General features: G+C 38.3%; 2 protein-coding genes across 4 annotated transcripts in view; one reads left to right on the top strand and one right to left on the bottom strand.

Moving 5' to 3' along the window:
* Window positions 1-18,272, bottom strand: part of DARS1 (aspartyl-tRNA synthetase 1) — a 39,198-nt gene extending 20,926 nt beyond the window's left edge. The window contains exons 1-4 of the mRNA XM_085320966.1: window positions 18,086-18,272; window positions 17,315-17,372; window positions 11,469-11,561; window positions 6,991-7,093 (exon numbers count right to left, since the gene is read on the bottom strand). Coding sequence (XP_085177092.1) covers window positions 6,991-7,093; window positions 11,469-11,561; window positions 17,315-17,372; window positions 18,086-18,169 — 338 coding nt within the window. The 5' untranslated portion in view covers window positions 18,170-18,272. The remainder of the gene's footprint in view (window positions 1-6,990; window positions 7,094-11,468; window positions 11,562-17,314; window positions 17,373-18,085) is intronic.
* Window positions 18,273-18,329: 57 nt separating this feature from the next.
* LOC146586635 (uncharacterized) overlaps window positions 18,330-20,751 on the top strand; it is a 170,748-nt gene continuing 168,326 nt past the window's right edge. For all 3 annotated transcript variants that reach the window (XR_014897785.1, XR_014897784.1, XM_085320945.1), the window contains exon 1: window positions 18,330-18,480. The gene's annotated coding sequence lies outside the window, so the exon portion shown is untranslated. The remainder of the gene's footprint in view (window positions 18,481-20,751) is intronic.

The raw sequence follows: 20,751 nt of genomic DNA, 5'->3' as shown, positions 1-20,751 counted from the left end.
AAAAAWAATAATAATAATAATTAAATGTAAATGAGTTGTATGGTGTTTTCTTTTGCTGGTGGATGACAGATTGACCATGAGCCAGCAATGTGCCCTTGTGGCCAAGAAGGYCAATGGTCTCCTGGGGTGCATTGGGAAGAGTGTTGCCAGCAGGTGGAGGGAGGTGATCCTACCCCTCTACTCAGCCCTGTGAGGCCTCATCTGGAGTCCTGTGTCCAGTTCTGGGATCCCCGGTACAAGAGAGACATGSAGCTACTGGAGAGAGTCCAGTGTAGGGCTGTGAAGATGATCAGAGGGCTGGAGCATCTGCCCTATGAGGAACAGCTACGAGAGCTGGGCCTCTTCAGCCTGGGGAAGGGAAGACTGAGGGGGGATCTGATCAATGTGTACAAGTACCTGAAGGGAGGGTGTCAGGGGGACAGGGMCAAACTCTTTTCAGTTGTCCCATGCGACAGGACAAGAGGCAGTGGGCGGAAACTGAAGCACAGGAAGTTCCGCCTGACCATGAGGGGGAATTTCTTCCCTGTGAGAGTGACGGAGCCCTGGACCAGGTGCCCAGAGAGGTTGTGGAGTCTCCTTCTCTGGAGATCTTCAAGGCCTGCCTGGATGCAACCCTGTCTGACATGCTCTAGGTGACTGTGCTGAGCGAGGAGGTTAGACTAGATGATCTCCAGAGGTCCCTTCCAACCTTACTGATTCTGTTATTCTATGATTCTTAACCAGATTATTGATTCCAATGCTGATAACTGGTATCAATGAAGTCATTACAGAACTATGATACGAATACGAACAGTTCAAGATATCCAAAATGGTATCAGTTTAAAAATACAGGGAAAAATTAACTTTTACATCATTGAGACTGTAGTATCACTTTGCACACTTACAAACTCCTAATTTATGATCTGCTTAGATTTTTCTCTCTCTCTAATCTCAAATTACAATTAAAACAGTTAATTCCTTGGTCTGGAAAACACCTTAAAATCTGTAACATCTCTTAGTTATTACATCTTCCATAACTTTACAATGTATTCCAACATAGTACCTACATATGTAGATGTCTATATCCAAGCAGGTATATAACTGCCTGGACAAAAGCATATGTTTAAAATTTTTAATAATCTATTTTAAACTTTAATTTGATAATTAGAAAACATGCTCTTGTTCATTCAGACTAGTTATTTAATCTGGTATGCAAGTAAAAACCTGTATTCTGAGCTCTGGTTGAATTGTGCTCAGTAAAATTTTGTATTGGAAAAGTCTAAGGTGATTAAAATCACATTCATGACATAGCTCATCAAATGTAAACCACAGCAATCTAAAAGGGGCCACTTCGATCTCAACAGTGATTCAAGGAATTTAACTGAAATGATGATTTCAATTCAAATTAGAACAAGAAACAAGATGCTTCAATTAAACCCTGGTAACTATATCAAAGTGCTCCCCACAGTTGCAGAAAAGCAGGCCAAAGCTATCACCATTTCCACGAAAGGCAATACTATTTCCATCTGTAACTAATATTATAAAGGACTAGAAGCTAAATTAGAATGCATTAAGAGAAGGCACATTACACCTTTATATTATTTAATCCTTAAAAGAAGCTATCCTAGTAACAGATTGATAAAGCCCAACCATTAAAAAAAATCTTTTGTATAGCAAACTGCTCCATTATATGGTAACATTCTTCTAAAAAAAAGATCAAGACTATAATTACTAAAATGTCCACTAGATGCCTTATGTCCCTCTTAATTATCTGTATGTCTATTAGCCAAGACTTTCTCCTTTAACCACAGGATTGCACTATTGCAGTGTGTATGACAACATCTTTCATCAGCAGCTTCATGTTGCAAGCTGAACCCTAAGTGGGCCTAAAGTGAATCATAATCAATATTTCCTTGATCAAAAGTCTGAAGAACTGAAAAAAATCTAGATTATTTACTTTAAATCAAAATGTTTTAACTAATAGAAGCATCCAGGCTCATTCAAACAATATTTTCTTTCTCGTTTTTTTTTCAAGACTGTTTTCTGTAGGCAGACCGCATAAATTGGAATGTTAATACGTTATAAAAATATTAAATTGCCATAAAGCATAAGCAACAAAAGATATCTGAAGGGAGAGCGTCAGGGGGACAGGGACAAACTCTCTTCAGTTGTCCCATGTGACAGGACAAGAGGCARTGGGCAGAAATTGAAGCACAGGARGTTCCGCCTGACCGTGAGGGGGAATTTCTTCCCTGTGGGAGTGACAGAGCCCTGGACCAGGTGCCCAGAGAGGTTGTGGAGTCTCCTTCTCTGGAGATCTTCAAGGCCCGCCTGGATGCAACCCTGTCTGACATGCTCTAGGTGACCCTGCTGAGTGGAGAGGTTGGACTAGATGATCTCCAGAGGTCCCTTCCAACCTTACTGATTCTATGATTCTATGACCCTGCATCTGCATGTCAGTGAAAGCTCAAGGCAATAGTGTATTTTGGAAAAAACATTTCATTTGTAATTAGTTGGAAGTATAAACACTGTTTACTCTAACACAGTAACAGCAATTGTAATATTATTGTTTGCATAAATAGAACATGTATCCATTAAGCACTCCGACACAAATTTAGCAGGAAAGTTAACTGATACTCACATACATGAAGGCCAAGGAAACACCTATTCTTATTCTCCTCATGGTAAAAATCTATTTATTTCCTGTAGCAACCTTCTAACACCCGAAAGAGCTAGAATATGTTCTAGGAAAAAAAAAAAATCCTGTCTTCTTTCAGAGATTTCAAGTAACCAGATCCACTACCCACTTCTAAATATTTTCATTGTAAAAAAATTTCCCCTTTATTTCCCTTCTGAATTTATCGAACTTCACCATCTGTTCATTGCATCTCATTATATTTCTGTATCTGCTAAATAAGAACCCTGCACTGACAGAAAGTCTTCTTGCATAGGTACTAGCAGATTAAATAACTAATTTCTCTTGGATAAAACAGACAGGTTTCTTCAGTTTTATATGAAGACAGACTTTCCTGATAGCATATCATTTAATCTTGTAAATTCATCATCGACTTTTTTTTTCCAACTCAAAAATATGTATTTTGATACAAAGACAAAGAGAATGGGCCAAAATATTCTGGAAATGGTCTCATCACTGGCTTATATTATATTAAGGGCATTTTCTTATTTTTTTTTCAAAATTCGAGAGAGCTCTTAGCATAGTATATAAGAGAACTGCATGAAATCCTAAATTGGTTATGTATCATGATCTCAAATTTCTAATTACTACCTTCCTGGATGTTAATGCTGAACCTACCTAAGACCTGTACTAATGGTCACAAAGGTACAAGTTCACACTGAAGAGCATCAAAGCAATCACTCCAAATGAGCCCTGTAATTATGCACCCTGATACAGTAATGTGGCTAAATAGGTAACCACACCAATTTCTGTGTCATCTGCAAACTTAACAGCTGCAATTTCACATTTTCTTCCTGATGACCAATACAAAAATTAAACAGAAGTAGGTCAAAAAAATATTTCTGCAACATCCCATAGCAACAGCTTCAGCAGACAAGGATTCCCCATTTTMAAGAAGTGCTAGATCATTTTTAAAGTGCTTTGTTATTATAAGAAGCCTTGTGAAAGGAAGCGCTGAATATAATACAGAAAAACTTAAATATTTTCTGCTTAGGCAGACAAAAACAAGAAGATGGAAAATTAAGGTTCTACACAGACCTTCAATCACGCCTGAGTTTTCATAATATTACCAATTTATCCAGCTGATCAAATATTGTACATTTTTCTACACTGTAATGTACTTTCATACAGGTTTACCCATCATTTTGCATGGTTTATCTGTTTTCAGAATTTTCATTCTCCTGCCTAGAGAGCAATAAAGTTGCTTCCTGACCAACRGCACATCATTTGAGTAGGTTAAATCTGGCAACTCCCTCTGCCAACTGCTATATCATATCACATTGCTATTTCTGGAACAAGCTCAGTAGCAGGGAGAGGCTCAACCTTGTTGGAGGGGGGAGGAGGGTGAAGGAGAACGAAAACTGACCAAACCCAATTTCACCATTTGGTTCGTTTGCTGTGTTAAAGAAACAATTAACTCCTTCCCCTATAAAGCACCCCTTGTGGAACTAATCTGAAATTTTCTTTCAAAGACATGAGAACTCAGTAACTGCCAATTCCACTATGGCACTGTGTTGCTTTTGACAGTTCAACTAGAAACTTTTCATAGCTAAATTTATAGAAATCTCTTTTTAAAAAGTGAGATAAGCTAGTGACAAGTCTCTCTCACTAAAAACAAGTCATCATTGTTATGACAATGGAGATAATCAGTATATGAATACATTTACAGTATGTTAATATTGCTAGACCACAAAAGGTTATGAAAGTTCTCAGTTTCTATGTGCCAATATCAAGAAGAGGAACTGGTCTGTTTATTATTTATGAAAATTTGTACAAAAAAATACTCATGATTTAATCAGTCCTTACACTACCTTAAGTTCTCCTTAAAAATTTAAGTTCCAGCATTTCACAAGCTATTTTTAAAAAAGTTTTGGACCTAACTCCTGAGAAGTCAAAATACGTGAAAGTAGCACACAAATGTGGACATTTATACCACTGCCAGTAAAAGAGTTTAATTTATACATTTAATTGACATGTAAGGTAATTAACTTAAATATGTTCTCAAAACTGTGATTTCCTCACTTAATGTGTAGGAAAAAAAAGAGGAGATGATAAGAAAAGACATTCAAAGGGGCAGAGAAACAGTAGTTATTTTTGGACACCTATGACCAGCCTGATCTGCTAATAACAGTGACATCATTCCATAGCACATGATAACTAGCAGGAAAGTGCCTAAAGACAAGGCACGTCTGTTATTGTGCTTCAGGTGTTACTCAGGTGGTGACCACAAATGTACTTGGAAGTCAGCAAGCACTGAAGGACAAGAGGCAGCTGCAGTGAAGACATGAAACAGATGATTGCACTACAAGACTGTAGTCTCAAGCCTGATGTTAAAAAAGCAAAACAAAACAAAACAAAAAAAAGGGGGGGAAAGAAAAAAAAAAAGGAAGGCCATAGCAGGGAAAGTTCTGTCATTCAAAGCACATGATGATCAGCATACAAACTTTTCAGAAGCACGTATAAAGAGTCAAACGTACATGCTATAAATGAGAGGCTGTAGCATCAGGAATTACCCTGAAAATACTCCTGAAAAAAAGAACAGAATGAAAAATCAAAATGTAGTATAAACATTATGAACCTGGTTGCTCACAGGAAAGTAGATCTGTGGTATCAAAAAAAAAAAAAAAAAAGCAGGGGAGATTAAAGGGAATTGGAAAGAAACTAAGGATAAGGTTGCATGTGATTTAACAACTTATTGCTATAAGAAGAGAAAGGAGCTTTGCCCTCTCTTTTTTCCAGGTATCTTTTCCCACCTTTTACCACTTTCTGCTCTCTCTGGAACTCCATGATCTAGTTTAAATCACTAACCTGACAGAAAACTAACAGGGAAAAAAAAAAAAAAAAAAAAAAAGAAAAGTGAGTTCAGAAAAGGTCCCCAGGTCTTACAAGGACCAGAGTCAGCGCGTGGAAGAAAACAGCAAGGGCAGCTTCCCTCTTATGACACCATGGAGCTCAGCTGCTCATGAAATAGCAACATAAGACACTCAGATGTGGAGGGAACAAATATGAAGCAACACTGAAAAAGAGAGATGTTTGAGAGAACTGGTGAATATGAGAATGGGCATCACAACTAGAAGAGCTGTTACACAGTTCTTCAGCATAAATTAAGTAAAGAGAGTGGCAACAGACTGTTAGTCAGTTAGAGGGAGAGGAAGTGGGGAAAAGAGAGATAACGCTCTTAATTCTTTTCGAAGAACCCTTTGAGTGCTGGAGAGAACAAACTGTTTCACAAAGGAACAGAATACTTCATTTTGGCTCATAAACACCTGTAAACAGCATGCCTCACACTGGCACTGCCAACACTGAGCACCGCGAAACAACAAACACTGCTGGTTCTGTTCTCCCATCGCCTTGAACCTCATCGGCAGAAGCATTATCCCAACCTTCTTAACTTGGCTTCTGGAAGTCTGTACTGTAATGAATCCCTCCTTTCCCTGACATATTGAAGGCTGAAGGCTCTAGCACTTTTACAAATAATTAGTGGGGGCTCCCTTCTCAGACATGAGAGTAGTGCCAAGAACTACACAGAAGCAACTGAAGTGCCATGTGTTAAACATATTATTGCACTGAATTGAACCACATTTCTGTTTGTGAACAAGTAGTTAAAAACACTACATGATTAAAAATCTTTATTATAATAAACACCTCTGATATGTAAGCATATTTAGTACTGGCCAACCCAAAACCACAATCATTTCTGAGGTAAGAAGGCAGGGGAAGATACCTTTTTCACTTTAAGAATAAAAAAACCCAAATAACTAAATTTAAACTGCTTCAAGAAACATTTTCCTTGCTTGGTTTGTTGAACTATTTCCTCAGGTTAAAAAAAAAACTAAAAAGCAGATTAAGGGCCTCCAAATTGTAATGCCAAAAAAAAAAGATGTAAATAAAATTAACTTTGTGCATAGAAGCAACTCTTTAATTTCTTCAACTCAGTATTACCACATTGCAAATCTCTTATATATAAACACTGAACATGTGTGCATGCATGCGCGTGCGCACACACACACCACACACAAAATAAAGTGCCCCACTAGGCTTAGCTTGCCAGACTTTTTTGTTAGACTGCTTGAAAGTAAACCATGTCAGTGGCAAGAGAATGCTGCTTCAGCAGTTCAGAATGAATTTCAACCCTGTTCTCTATTTTATCTTTTGTAAGTGTAATGTATTCAAGCAATAGTGAACTGACAATCTAAATAACTACATTTTAAAACAAACGAAGCATTGATGTTAATGTGTGAAAATGGTCTCAACCCCTGAGAGTCCTGGTTCCCACCATTGTTTACTCTGACAACAGGATATAATTGCTTACTTACTTGGCAGCAAACTTTACCATCTGCTTGCTTGCATGCTGTCCCACAGCCACAAGAGCCTGGACATTAAACTGCTGCTGACGCAGGACTAAGAAACACTGCTTCCCTGAATACAAAGAAAAACAACACAGGTGTATTAAGGACAAGTTACTCGAGGTCTTTGTGAATGGGAAAAATGCTTTACTACTTTAATACTAAGCTGAGCGTGCAAACGTGTGTGTGTGTGTGTGTGTGTGTGTGTGTGTGTGTGTGTGTCTGTCTGTCTGTTTCTCTGAATAGCTACATGAACTAGATTCCGCTCTGCATGTACAAATACACACATCAAACTTTAAGATGAATAAAACGATTTTGGCTTACATCTATAAGTGAGTGAATGTACATTTTCTATAAATAACAATATTCTAAGTAATATCCAGACAGGACTGATAACTAGAATTCATGCAATTCTTCTTCAGTGCCAGAAGTGCATCTATAATTCACATTTTTCCATATTGCAAGGAAGATGAAGAGCCTTCTCAGCTCTACATTACTTTAAAAGGTTTTTTTTCTGTTCTAAAATGTATTCAGTCACTTCTACAATTAAAGCTGTAGGGGTGTTTTGACAAAATCGCTCCGAGCGAATTAGGCTTGATTTTGCACCACAAGGACTAATCAACAATGTTCATTCTACAATACAACATATACTCTGAATGAATGAGAACGAAAGCAGTATTGATTCTGATAAATGACAAGAACCTAAAAGACTCAAGTAAAAATTCCTGCAAGAGCAATTTATTCATCAGCTGCTTAGGGAAAGAGAAGTTAAAAGCAATTAATAATTTGCAAAGAGTATGATGCAGTTTGTTGAGTTTTAAAATACATCTTTCCAAGTCAACAAAGCTCATTTTAACCTGTTTAAARTATCTCTGTAATGACAGTTAAATCATTTTATATTTCTCCTCACATCTCTAATGGACATTTATTCAGCTTAAGTTTAAAAACTTAGCTAAGTTTTAAAAAAAGTCTCTTCCTCAAAAAGAGGAAACAAACACTCCATTGCTGTACCAGTACCTGCCAAAATGCATCTATGCCCTTTTAATTCCAAATTTTAACTCATATCATTATAACAATTTCAATTAAAACAGTAAAAGCAGGTAAAAGCCATAATCTGTGTTACAAAGTAGCTATTTTCCAGTTATTGATGACTTATGCTATAGAACATTAAAACCAACATATAACTTGCACAGTGACACCAAACTGCCAGTTGCACTTCTCATCTGCAGTCATGTAGATTACAATTCCTAACACAGTTGCAGATAATTTAAACAGTATCAGAAGATAAATGCAGATCATTTGACATACAATCTGTTGGAAACCAAGGCAAACATAAAACCAGCACACAATACTATTAAAAAATATATATATATATATACTGGTTGGAAATGACTGACTTCTTGTCCTATGACCTTGGTTTCAGAAATGCTATACAATTTTCAGAAAACAGACCACAACTATTTCCATATTCCARGGATTCCAAAACTGAAATAAAGAAACTAATGTCATGATTTTTCATATTTCTTACAGACAAACACTAAGTTACAGATTTAAATGAGATGAGAGCAGGTTTCAGAAATTAAATAGAGCCTGTAACAATAAATATGCTTGTATTTCAAGTTTATATAACAAGTCCACAAACTAATGATTAATAAAAATATGATTTTCTATGTAACACAATATCGTAAGTTTCTTTGGGTTAGCGAGGCTCTTCTCACACCTTTCAAATCTCCATGTTTCTTATTTACAAGATAACTGTCCAGTATAGCATTTCCTAAATGCAGCATTTTCCCCCTGTGATTTCAGTTACAAAGAMTTTAACAAAGTATGATGGAAGTTCAACAGTGTTGTATTAGGGATTCAAATGAAAAATAACAGCTGAAGACATCCACAATGTCACTGAATTAGAAAATATTTAAGGAGAGAGAGGGAGTGAAAGAAATGGGAGGATTTGCTATCATACAAATCAGAGGCAAAAGTCAGGCAGTTTTACTTAAGCCAAAATGTTAGAAGTCTGATCAATATCTGCATTACAAAAGAACTCAAGGTATTTTTGTCATGAGTAACACTAGTTGTTTTTCTGAGTAAAGAGGATATTTTGTAGGATATAATAACCATTTCTAATCACATAGAAGATAAGTGATCAAACAAACCTTACTGATAGGGAATAGTCAAAACAGTTACACAAAGTTACAAAGTTGCACACAGTTCCACTGTTAAAAAGACTGTAGGAGGAACTAGAACTTTTCCCTAGAAAAATCTAATGTATGTGAAATAAACTATCAAAACCAACCCATAATCAAATCTAGTTCACGATTAGATGCCTTTCCAGACAAAGTAATGGAAAAAAAGAAGCATCAAAGTCAGGAAAAAAAAATCACTGTTCTCCACATGTTAATATCTTTTCATACAYATTTTTTAAGTTAAAAGTGTAAGACCATCTTTAATTACCTACATTCAATAAAAGCAAACATATCTATGTTTCTATAAAACAAACACTGTATCCTATAAGAAGTCCTAAAAAGATGATAAGCTTCAAAAGAAATATGATTAAAAAGGTCTGATTCCATGTAACTCAAGGAACTTAGTCATCGAGTAAACAGGGGACACATGGGATTCTTTCAAAATTAAACAAAGAAAACCAAACAGGAATATGTATCTGTTCTTGGATGGAAGTACTGAATGACACAAGACCTTCTGAGAGAAAAAGACACTGAAAAAAGAATTCCCATAGACATTAAGAAATTTTTGGTCACATAAATACATTGTTAGTTAAATATATCTGCCAGTAAAGAAATGATTTTATATGGCTTGCTACAATTTTTTTTCCCAACATTTAAATTGCAGGACTTTTTTCCAGACATTATCTTGATGTTTTACAAAAAAAATGTATCCATTAAATGAAAACAAAGCTTATGGTTAATACAGTTTAATATTCCATGCAATTTATGCTATTCTGACTGAAGTTAACACATGTATCATGCAGGATGTCTTTCATAAATCCAACAGAGGCAATAAACAACAACCATTGAACATTGCATTTTGTTTTAAAGGTCTGCAATAAGACACCTCTCTTCCACTTTAATGTTTAATCTACTAAATTCTATCAATAGTCTGAACTTTTTTTTACAACTGCAAAAGAAGAAAATGTCATAAGTATTCTCTTATTCGTACACTAATAGCAATTAAATACAGTGTCACCTGCCTGAGCAGCTCAAAGTTGTTAACAATAATGACTGAGGCTTTCACAGCTTTTGAAGTTGGACAATTCCTGTATACAGGAAAAAAGAATGACAACCATGTAAGAGCCACACTACAGAACTAGTTAGAAAATCACACAGATCCCCCTAAATTTATTTATTATAATTTACATCTACCTCCTTTTTAAACTGACATCAGTACAGACATTCATTAGGAAAGTCTACAGATATTTAATAAAGAGGGACTTTTATATGAAAATAGAGCCTCAAAAAGAGAAATAAATCTGGTATCTATGAGAATATTCTGTACTGCACTTTCAGCTTCAATTTGCATTATTCCTACTCCTAAGACTACTGTTTAGTTTCATTTGTGAAGATCATTTCTTTATGCTCTTTTCTTTCAAGTCTTGGAAAAACAATGTATTTATGTCTCACTACAAAACAGCCAAACATCACTGGAATCAGTACAACTGTTGTCAGCATCTGATGTCAACTGAAAAGGCCAAAGCCTATTTAGGTTTGCACATGGCAAACTGATTTGCAGAGAGAACTTCTGATTCCAATGAAGAAATACAGCTGACAGAGAGCCAAGTATGACAGCCCACAGTATTCAGAACTTACAAAAGGCTTTTTGATTTGTTTTGTTTAAGATGATGTTTCTTATTTTAAGTTCAAATGAAATAGTCAAATACTGGCAATTGAAAGTAAAATAGTCTGAAATTTTAACACGGATTGTTGTTTCCTGTAGAAGAGAAAATATAATGAAACTATTTATATGTAGGAGAATAAATAGGGCCTGTCCAACACTCAGTATATTTATAATAAGTATTTTCCTTAGAAGCTCACTTAGAATTATATTTTTTCTCATGTCTGTAACATCCAAAGCAGAATACCTAGAATTTTTTTTAATTACTATTATTTACAAGCATCTACATACCACTTAATAATGTGATAAAAACAAAAGTCACTTATACTAGAATGTAATAGTAGTATCTGATCTCCTGCTTAGCTGAAAAAAAAATCCTTTTCCTCTATTTGGAGAAGATGGGTGAAAGAAAGCTAAAATAACCAATTCAAGTGAGTGCTTTGAGTAATCAGATAGCAAAGTTTTCTTGTATGCAAAATGGCATGAATGGGAAGTAATTGCTTTGCTTCTTTTCACTGAAAATTTATTATGAAGCCAAAATAAACATTCATTTATATCAATAAAATGAGAATATAAAAACCAAAACCCTGGAGGCATCTCACCTTTAGCTCTGCTTGTATGAATTCTGCCACGAACCCAAACTACTTCATCAGCTTTCTCCACTGTCAAGTCTTTTATTCGAATCAAAACTCGATCTGCATCACAAAAATAAAATGTATTTGCAAACAGCAAAACAAGGTGAAGAGGATATGCAACTGTTTTCTGATGTTTACTTAGTGATGTAAATATAGAGTAGAATAATTATTATCTAAAATAATGAAGAGAAAGAAATCACAAACAGGCATCCATTAGAAATTAGAAAAAAATTCATTTTGACCAAAGCAATGACATTTTTGAGCAACATCTCAGAAGGAATATTAGTGTCTAAAACCAGAAAATCTTTAGTAACTACTAAAAATTTTCTTTTTCTTTCTTCTTCTTTTTTAATATTTTTTAATATCAGAACCATGGAGTTTCTAAAAACTCCTAATAGCTACACTAGACTTATTCATTCAGACTTCATGTGCATAAAACCACTGCTCATCGTAAGAAAAACTGTCTTCAAAGGAGATATTTAATACAAGCAAATTCACTGCCTGTTCTTCATAAGAGACTTAGCCCTTGTTTCAGCACAACATTTCATTCACTAAGAAACACCACCACTTTCCCTCTAGACTTCTCTTCCCATCAGAAGTTTTCCAAACTTTGCAGACATTCCAGCTTACCATCTGCCATTCTGGACTTCTTCCCTCTCTCTTTGAATACCACTCACAGCTTGCCCAGCAATCCTATTATTCTGCACCAGAACTGGATTCAATTTCTGGATTTTTTTTTTWAATCCACTTTAGTTTACGCTCAGAGAAATGTCTTTCTTTAAAGCACAGAACTATAATCATATCTTGTATGAAATTCTGCTAGCAAAAACTCCATAGCTGACCTACGGTTTATGTGCTTTCTCCACAGAAAATCTGCATTTTCCTCACAGGTACACATCAAAACTACAACAGAATGAAAGCATATAGAAAAACGTGATAGGAAATTGACTCAAATATTATTCATAATTAAGAGCATGAGAATGTGTATGTGCACGTGTACGACAGTGTGTAAATGTGTGTGTGTGCACTAGGGGAGGAAAGAGAGGGGATTAAAGATGTCATCATTTCACAGCAACTTCAGATGTTCAAACTTCATCTGTACTAAGCAACTATACAACTAACACAAAATGTAAGCTTTAGTACTTCTGGAATTCTGATATTTAGGCAACTAGAATTACCACAATCAACTTAAAACTGTATTATTACAAACCTAAAACATTTTCCAGGCATAAGCATAAAGGCAGAAGGAGGTGTTACCCTTTTTATGGATCGCTCGTATTTCAGGCACCATCTGCATTAGATAAACATTAAAAAAAAATCAATCTTTTGGATAGTAGTCCATGTTTCATCAAAACTAAGCAAAAAGATTTAATTGCAATTTTTTTTATATGGTATGAGTTATTAAAATCTATATCACCTTTCATAAAAAGGGTAACAAAATAGTCTCTGAAAAGAGGCACAATAAAGTGATTTTTTTCTCCACAGGAAGATGCAGAAACTTTTCTATCACTTTGTTTCCCTCTTTTAACCTGCCCAAATTCTATTTTCCTTCCTCTCATGCCTCAAATGCAAGTGGTTCACGGTATTACCTACACTTGCTAGTGTAAACAATCCTTTGTCACTCATTGCCTCTCATCCATGCAACATGTTGTAGCAAAAATCTTCCCTTCATACTCTCGCATACCATTTCTCCTAGAAATCCTTTCATTTCTGTCTTTCTCCTGACAAAAAARAAGCTTCCTGTTCTCACCTTAAGTGGTTTTTTGCATAATTTTCAGAYTACGTAATTATTGTTCCACAAATACAAGCTGTGCTTACATCTTCTGTTTTCTTGCCTCTTCTTTCCACATAAATACCTACAGATATTTGGATATTRCAAAAACAAAAGATGCTTTAAATCATACTACAGCTGCAGTGAAGACAAGGTAACGTAGATTTTAAATAAAGAGTAGCAGCTTGAGTTCAAACCAAGCACTCATAGGTCTGAATTTACACTTCCAGCACCAATTCAATATCCATGTTATCTCATTTTCATTGCCATTTTGAATTACATTCTAGGGTAAACTGATCCGATATTTCTTCTTTTGTTTCCTTTATGTACAACACAATGTCTTATTTTCAGCATATTATATATCCTGACCTTTCTTTCAGAACCTTAGCTCTTTCTAAACTTGAGAGGATAAAACCCCTCAAATCCATGTGGGTTGTACAAGTCAGAATCACATTTTATCGCAGTGACAAATTCCTGTCTGTCATATTAGCTTATTTGCTAAATTCACCTAATCTAGATTACAGGGTTTCAAAAGGTATGAGCAACATTTCTGCTGTTCCTGTAAAGTGTCAGCATCATTAACATGTTGGATAAATTTGAAAAAGCGAAGAAGTGGAGGATAAGTTGAGTAAAAAAAACTTGAAAGCCAAAAGCAGTGTAAGATGAAAGTGACTTCCAGGGAGGGGAGATGAAAGTAATGGAGCTGAAGGGAGGCAAAGGGAAAGACAAATGGAGTTTTACTAGCAGTCATAGCCTAAAGCAGGCAGAAAAGACTGTAAAGACATGATGTAAGGGGAAGTGAGTGTACCAGATAGGCAGGGCAGACAACATTAGCAGAAAAAAAAGACTTCAGTGGGCCAAGAATGAAGGCACCGGTGTGTGAGAGATCAATACAACAGGGTGGAATACCTACGAAAAAAAATGAGTACAAGTGAAAAAAAGTTTAATTTGGCCTGAAGAACAAGAACGTATGAGTACAGAGGACTGACAATAACCCTATGCCTTGGAAAAGGAGAAAAGTTTGCCTTGATCAGTCTAAGCTTTTCAGTGTCCCATGTCTGGCCAGTGTCCTCAGTACAGTGCAGCTACTAGAGCAAGTCTAAGAGTGACAACCCTGAGGACATCAATTACGCTCCTGCCTGCAACCGTGCTGTCTGTACTGCCTGTTGGCTCCAGTTACCTAACTGCACGTAGATTTGTGCGTATCATACCATAATTCATTATTGTGACTTAGAAATGGCACATACTGGCATGAACTTCAGAAAGAAGCAAAGTTAACACAGCAGAAACAGATGGGAACACCCACATGAGTGTCCTCCCTCCCCCAACAGTCAATCCAAGCAGAATACTTCGGGGAATAGCACATATATCATGCTGATGTTAAGTGATGAGTTCCAAGAACCCTCTCTAGCATTAAGCATTGAATCCTTAAATAAGAGGGTATCTAGCTTGAGGAAGAGATTTAGGCTAATCCTGTTTTTTTTTTTAATTATTATTATTTTTTTTGTTACCTAATTTTGCTGTTCAGGGTAAACATCTCCTAAAAAACTAAACAGCAGGAATAGAAGTAGGTCCTACCTTAAGTCCAATGGAAAAGCTTCTCAAACCTGTACATTAGCTGAAACTTTATGAGGACTGGTGGGGTAGGGGACAACAGAACACTCAGCCCTTTTCATATCACCTCTCATAGGTTTTACCATTTGCTTTCTGAATATATGTTTCCCCCCCGACACACACACACACACTATTTTGAGAGTTTCTTTTGAATTTAAGAGAATCGTCAGGGCAGACTTCTTCCAAGAGAATAGGAATGGATCCACCATCTGAACCTGCCACAGTTTGGGCCTTGGCACAGCGGCTATAGCTTACAGAAACCATAGTGAGGCAAGTGCCATGACAGAAGCATGCAGGGAGAGGGGATGAAACAGGGCAATCCTTCAGACTATAGTCAGTGACGTAATTAAACTGGTCAAATGCTAACCTCAAAAAGTTAGCTTTTCTCATGAGAAYGTTAGCTTCTTCTAGCTTGTGATTCCACAGCAACCTAATGGACAGCTGTGTTCCTGCCTCCTGCAGCACTCACCAGGCCTCTAGCCAGCTATTTTTTTCCACATTGCTAAGCTGGCTAAAGAAGTCATCATTATTACTAGCATTTAAGCATGCTGAAACAGATCAGAAGATTCAGCATGAGACAAAGGGAGACCACAGCAGCCACCAGTTGGACCAGCTTACATTTAACAGAACTTCAACTTCAGCTCCCTTTCTTCATAGCTAATACATATTTTATTCAATATGATTGCTAATACAGTATCTAATAACTTTCTCATCCTGCTACATTCTTGACATTTTGATCCCTTTGAATCGATTCCAATTTATGATTGCTTTTGTGGCTCCTTCTCTTCCTACATTCTCCATTTCCCTCCCTAAGGGAAGTCAACTAAAACAACCATTCAGGGGGAAAAAAAGGTTCACATGATAACAAATGTTAGAATGTTTTTTTTTTAAAAAAAGTCATATTATGAATGTTTTCATTTTTAGCCTGGAGAAGACTGAGGGGGGGATCTGATCAATGTGTACAAGTACCTGAAGGGAGGGTGTCAAGGGGATGGGGACAAACTCTTTTCAGTTGTCCCMTGTGACAGGACAAGAGGCAATGGGCAGAAATTGAAGCACATGAAGTTCCATCTGAAYGTGAGGGGGAATTTCTTCACTGTGGGAGTGACGGAGCACTGGAACAGGTTGCCCAGATTGGCTGTGGAGTCTCTTTCTCTGGAGATCTTCAAAGCCCACCTGGATGCAACCCTGTCTAACATGCTCTAGGTGACCCTGCTGGAGCAGGGGGGGTTGGACTAATGATCTCCAGAGGTCCCTTCCAACCTTACTGATTCTATGACTCAATGAAAAAGATACAAGAAACCAAYCTATTACCTTCTCTCATTTTGCAATTTTACTGCTTCATGCTTTGAAGAACATAAAGTCCAGATTTGTCTTAGGCCAACATCCTAAGAAATACTGAGTTCTCCAGCAATCCCAAATCCCTACCCCTATAAAATGAGTATTTCCTGAATTCACAGTGATGCAAGTAATGATAAAACCCACAGATAAACATTTGTACAAGATATACTTATATATACACACATATAAAGGATTTGCTGCTCATATGTAACAAAAACAGAGAAATATCTTACTTAGACACTATTGTTGCAGCAAGCCATAGAAGAATTTACTCTAAACAAAGAAAAAAAATGATACCCCAGGATTCAGTACTGCTAGTGTTAATCAGTCTTACTGGAATGGTATGGTACTTTATAAAAAATAATTTACTCCAAAAAAGTCAGGTCTGCAGTGGTGGATGCAGACAAAAATTGCCAGTAATTTCAACAGGAAAGATCCAMGTTTACTTCAAGTTTATTTTAAGCTGACAAATTTTTCTTCATTTTCATTGTAGCGTATGAAGATTCAGTGCTAAGACACAGCCTGGGATTTCAAACAATGGCTTTTACAGGCCAATGTTAATACCTAGTACATCTACTACTTTTGGCTTCAGTTTTTCCCCCACCCTAAAATATATCTTAAAATCACGTAGGCTGGAAAAGAGTGATGGYGATCTCTAATTCAGCCCCTTGCTTGATGCAGGTTGCTCAGGGTCTTGTCCAGGCAACGGCAAAGATAGAGATCCAACAATCTCTCTGAGCCCGATTCCAATAYCTGGCTACCCAATATCCCTCATCCTTCATCCTCATCCCTCAGCCTGGTTATTCAGCCCCTTTTCAGAGATCCTGTGCTCCAGTCTCTTGATCATTTCGGCAGCCCTCCACTAGACTTGCTCCATAATGTCAATGCCTTTCCTGCACCGGAGAGCCCCAAACTGGACACATCTTCCTTCCAGGTGCAGTCTCACGAGTACCAAACATATTAAAATAAGCGGAATTCCATTATTTCAATGAAGAAAAAAGTTTGGAAAATGATTTTTTAAATAAGTAATGAAGATATCTAACACACAACTTACTCTTTTTTTACCTTTTTTCATTTTTTAACTAACCTGTTTTCTCTTGGGATTGTATCATTGATGACACTCCATATCTTTCCTTAGCATAATCCTAAAATGAAGGTGAGAAACATGTAAGAATCATGTATCAAAAAAGTATGCACAAAAGCATGAATAAAATCGTTATAGGTAACAAAAAATAACGAGGCAAAATATTAAAGTTAACAAATTTCTGTTTCAGATTCTTAGTGATATGCAAGTGAGAGGAGGTTAACTCTGCACTGTAGGAGAAAAAAAAATCCAGCAGCAAATATTCATTAGGACGATTTCTTGATTATTTGTACCTAAAAACATATCACGAATATTTGTAAGTATATGTGATTTCTATACAGTCATTAACATGAATACTTAAGAAGTAGCTACTCCAGAAAATGTATTTAAATCCTACAGAAGATCCATCGCCRAATATATCCTTCCCAGATTAAGTTGCACTGAGAAATCCAGCGGATCATATGCCAGTGTCACAGCCAACGCAAGCCTGCTAGGCCAATAACAAAACCTCTGAGGCAACACGCAGGCGGATGGAGCCTTACAGGGGAAGGGACAGGAGGGCAGAAAGCCTCGCCGCAGCACGCAGCCGGCGGCGGGAAGGGCGAGTGCAGGCCRGGCAAGAGCCAGAGCAGCTCAGCCGCCGGGCCGGGCCGGGCCCTGCTCCGCGCCGCTCCCGCTCCCGCCTCGGCCCCGGCCCCGGCCCGGCCACGCCGCGGGGCGCCGCCGCTCCCCCACTCCCGGGCCCGCGCTCCCTCCCTCCCTCCGGAGACCCACATCGGCCGCCGGCGGCTCGGCGCTCTCTGGGCAGCGGTCCTGGCCCTGGGCCTGGCCCTGGCCGCGGCCCGCCGCGCTCGGCATCTCGCTGCAGCTGGCGCGGCCCCTCACGGCGCGGCCCCTCACGGCCCGGCTCGGCTCGGCTCCGCGCCGCTTCCGCGCCACGCCGCTTCCGCGCGCGCCTCTCGCGAGAGCGGCTGCGGCAGCGGCGCGCGCACCGCCCCATCGCGAGAGCTGGCGCTGCCGCGCGGAGGCGCCCGACGGCTCGCGCCTCGCCAACGGCCAGCGGTTAACGGCCAACGGCCAACGGCTCGCCGCGGGGGGAGGGCCGGGCAGRCGGGCTCCTCGCCCGCCGCGCTCTCTGCTCTGCCCGCAGCTTTCCTCCCCTGCGACAGGTAGGGCCAGCAAGGGCTTTGCTTTGCCAGCCCCCTCCTCCCCTCGGAAGTCTAACGGCCATCGAAGTTACCGCTACTTTCCTCACCAAGCAGCCGCCTCCGTGACAGGACTCAGCGCTTGTAGACGTGCACCGCGATGCCGTGTCAGGCACAGCAGAGCTGGCTGAGTCTGTCAGTGGTTGTGCTCATCTAGGCCACAGCTCTGGAGCCACGAAGGAGCACAGCAGATGGGTTTGGTCCTCAGTTTCCCTAGTTTGCAGTGTGACACATGAGGATGTGGAAAACGTGTTAGATTTATCAGCTATGGTGTCAAAGGCATGCTTGTGCTGACACACTGGATTGAACTGGGTAGCTGAACCAAAGTGCAGTTTTGTCCTATCTTGCAAGTAGTATCTGTTTGCCAGTGCTCACCCTGACAGCATTTTACTTTCCTGTCGGCCTGCTGATCCTGCTACTTGTTATTAGCTAAAAAACAAAGTAGGTCTGATTATTTGGGGAGAATGAACATAAGAGTAAATCAAGGTGTTTCACTCTGGCTGGGTACTTAAATCAATGCTGTAGTGTGAGGCTAGGGCTTGCTGCAGGTGCCCGCTTTAAAAGTTCTGAGCAGCTGTTGAGTCCTATGGCCATAGTTTGTTTATTTTTTGCACTGTGAGAAGAGGGAGTTAGCAGTCCTGATTTAAATTGCAGTTTTGTATTTTCACATTTGACTAACAATCTCTCTTGCAGTATCGACTGATGTTCTTCATTTCCTGCCTTACAGTTGTTTATTGTACAGCTGTTAGTACTGCCTTGGTTTAGTGTCTCTTCTTGTGGGAATCCCCTTGCAAAGATCCCCTGCTGTTTCTGTCTTACAGAATTACGCACTTCACCACTGCAAGACCACATAATTCTCACAAAATCCTTTCTTCTCCTGCGAAACACTATATTGCAAATAATTGAGATGCAGTGGCAAAAAAGACAAATGACAGTCAGTTTACATACCTACTCCCCACAAGAAACAAAAGTTCTGAGAGTATCATGTAGTCTATTTAAATAATAATGTAACAGTAACAAAACATTTGGTTTTCTCAGGGCTTGTCTTCTGTTACCTGTCATCTAGAATACAAGGCTGAGAAGAACCACTGCTGAACCTTAACTGCCAGCAAATGCAAATCTTGTGTCTCACCACTGAGTAGACGATACCATCTGTACCACACTGAAAGTGCTCTGTAATTCTCGACATTGCACTGACTTTGCTGCAAAATTAATTAAAAATGAAACAACCCTGTAACTCTTATTTTTATGCTGGAAACCTTCCAATAGTGAATAGCATAACGGCTCTTACCTATGGACAAATAATCTGAAGGTGGTTGTGAAGGAAGTGCCCTTTTAAAATAATGAAGGTATTAACTGAAAACAAAAGATGACCATTTAAAGGCACTCTAGTTAACTATTTAATTGACAATCTTTTTTAAAAAGCATTTTCCAGAAATATGCTCTGAGGTTATTTCTCCAGATCCCTTTCCCTTGCAATGTAGAAACACTTTTTTAGGGAAAAAAAAAACCAAAAACAAATTGCAGTGCACTGAAAATATAAAAATAAATTAAATTTAGAAAGAAAAGCTTTACTAACAAATTTTATTTTCACATTTCGTTAAATCTTTCAAAATTTGTGAACTGATTTGGAGCTTTGGCAGGAATTTAGTCCCGTCTTTGCTGTATGCATCTCACAAAATTTGTTGCAAGGTTCTGTAAAGAAAACAAAATACTATATGAAGGTGATGTAGCTTATTTGCTGCACCTTCTGTTTCATTGCACTGCTATTGAAAATCATTTAATTGGAGCAGTACCTGCAGTGAACCTTAGAGTGATAAGTAGGAGTAAGCCCACTGCTGGGCCCAGGTTGGAGGCAGAGGGGCTGGGAGGCCAGCGCTGTCCCTTGGGGCTCTGCTGAGGATTACCAAATGGAAATGACATCACCCACAGCCAATCGGGGTGCCCTGCGGGGATAGCTGGATGGAAGCCATTTTACACTTAAGTAACAAGACATGACATACCATGTGCTAATGCTAAATAATTCATCCCTCAGGCATACAGTGAATCTCAAAGCCAAGCTGAGGCCTGGTCAACAGTTTGTAGTTTAAATTAAACTGACTTTTCCATCTTAAAGGGAGAGAGAGAGTTGTCTAGTGTTGTGATTAGAAGTAGAATGCAGAAATCCTGCTCTCTTCTCTTCTCTTCTCTTCTCTTCTCTTCTCTTCTCTTCTCTTCTCTTCTCTTCTCTTCTCT

This window comes from Rhea americana, unplaced genomic scaffold (genome assembly GCF_003343005.1).
Source record: "Rhea americana isolate MKP2758 unplaced genomic scaffold, rheAme1 scaffold_67, whole genome shotgun sequence".
Taxonomy (NCBI): domain Eukaryota; kingdom Metazoa; phylum Chordata; class Aves; order Rheiformes; family Rheidae; genus Rhea; species Rhea americana.
The sequence above is the reverse complement of the archived record's forward strand: the minus strand, read 5'-3'. Positions and strand labels throughout refer to the sequence as shown.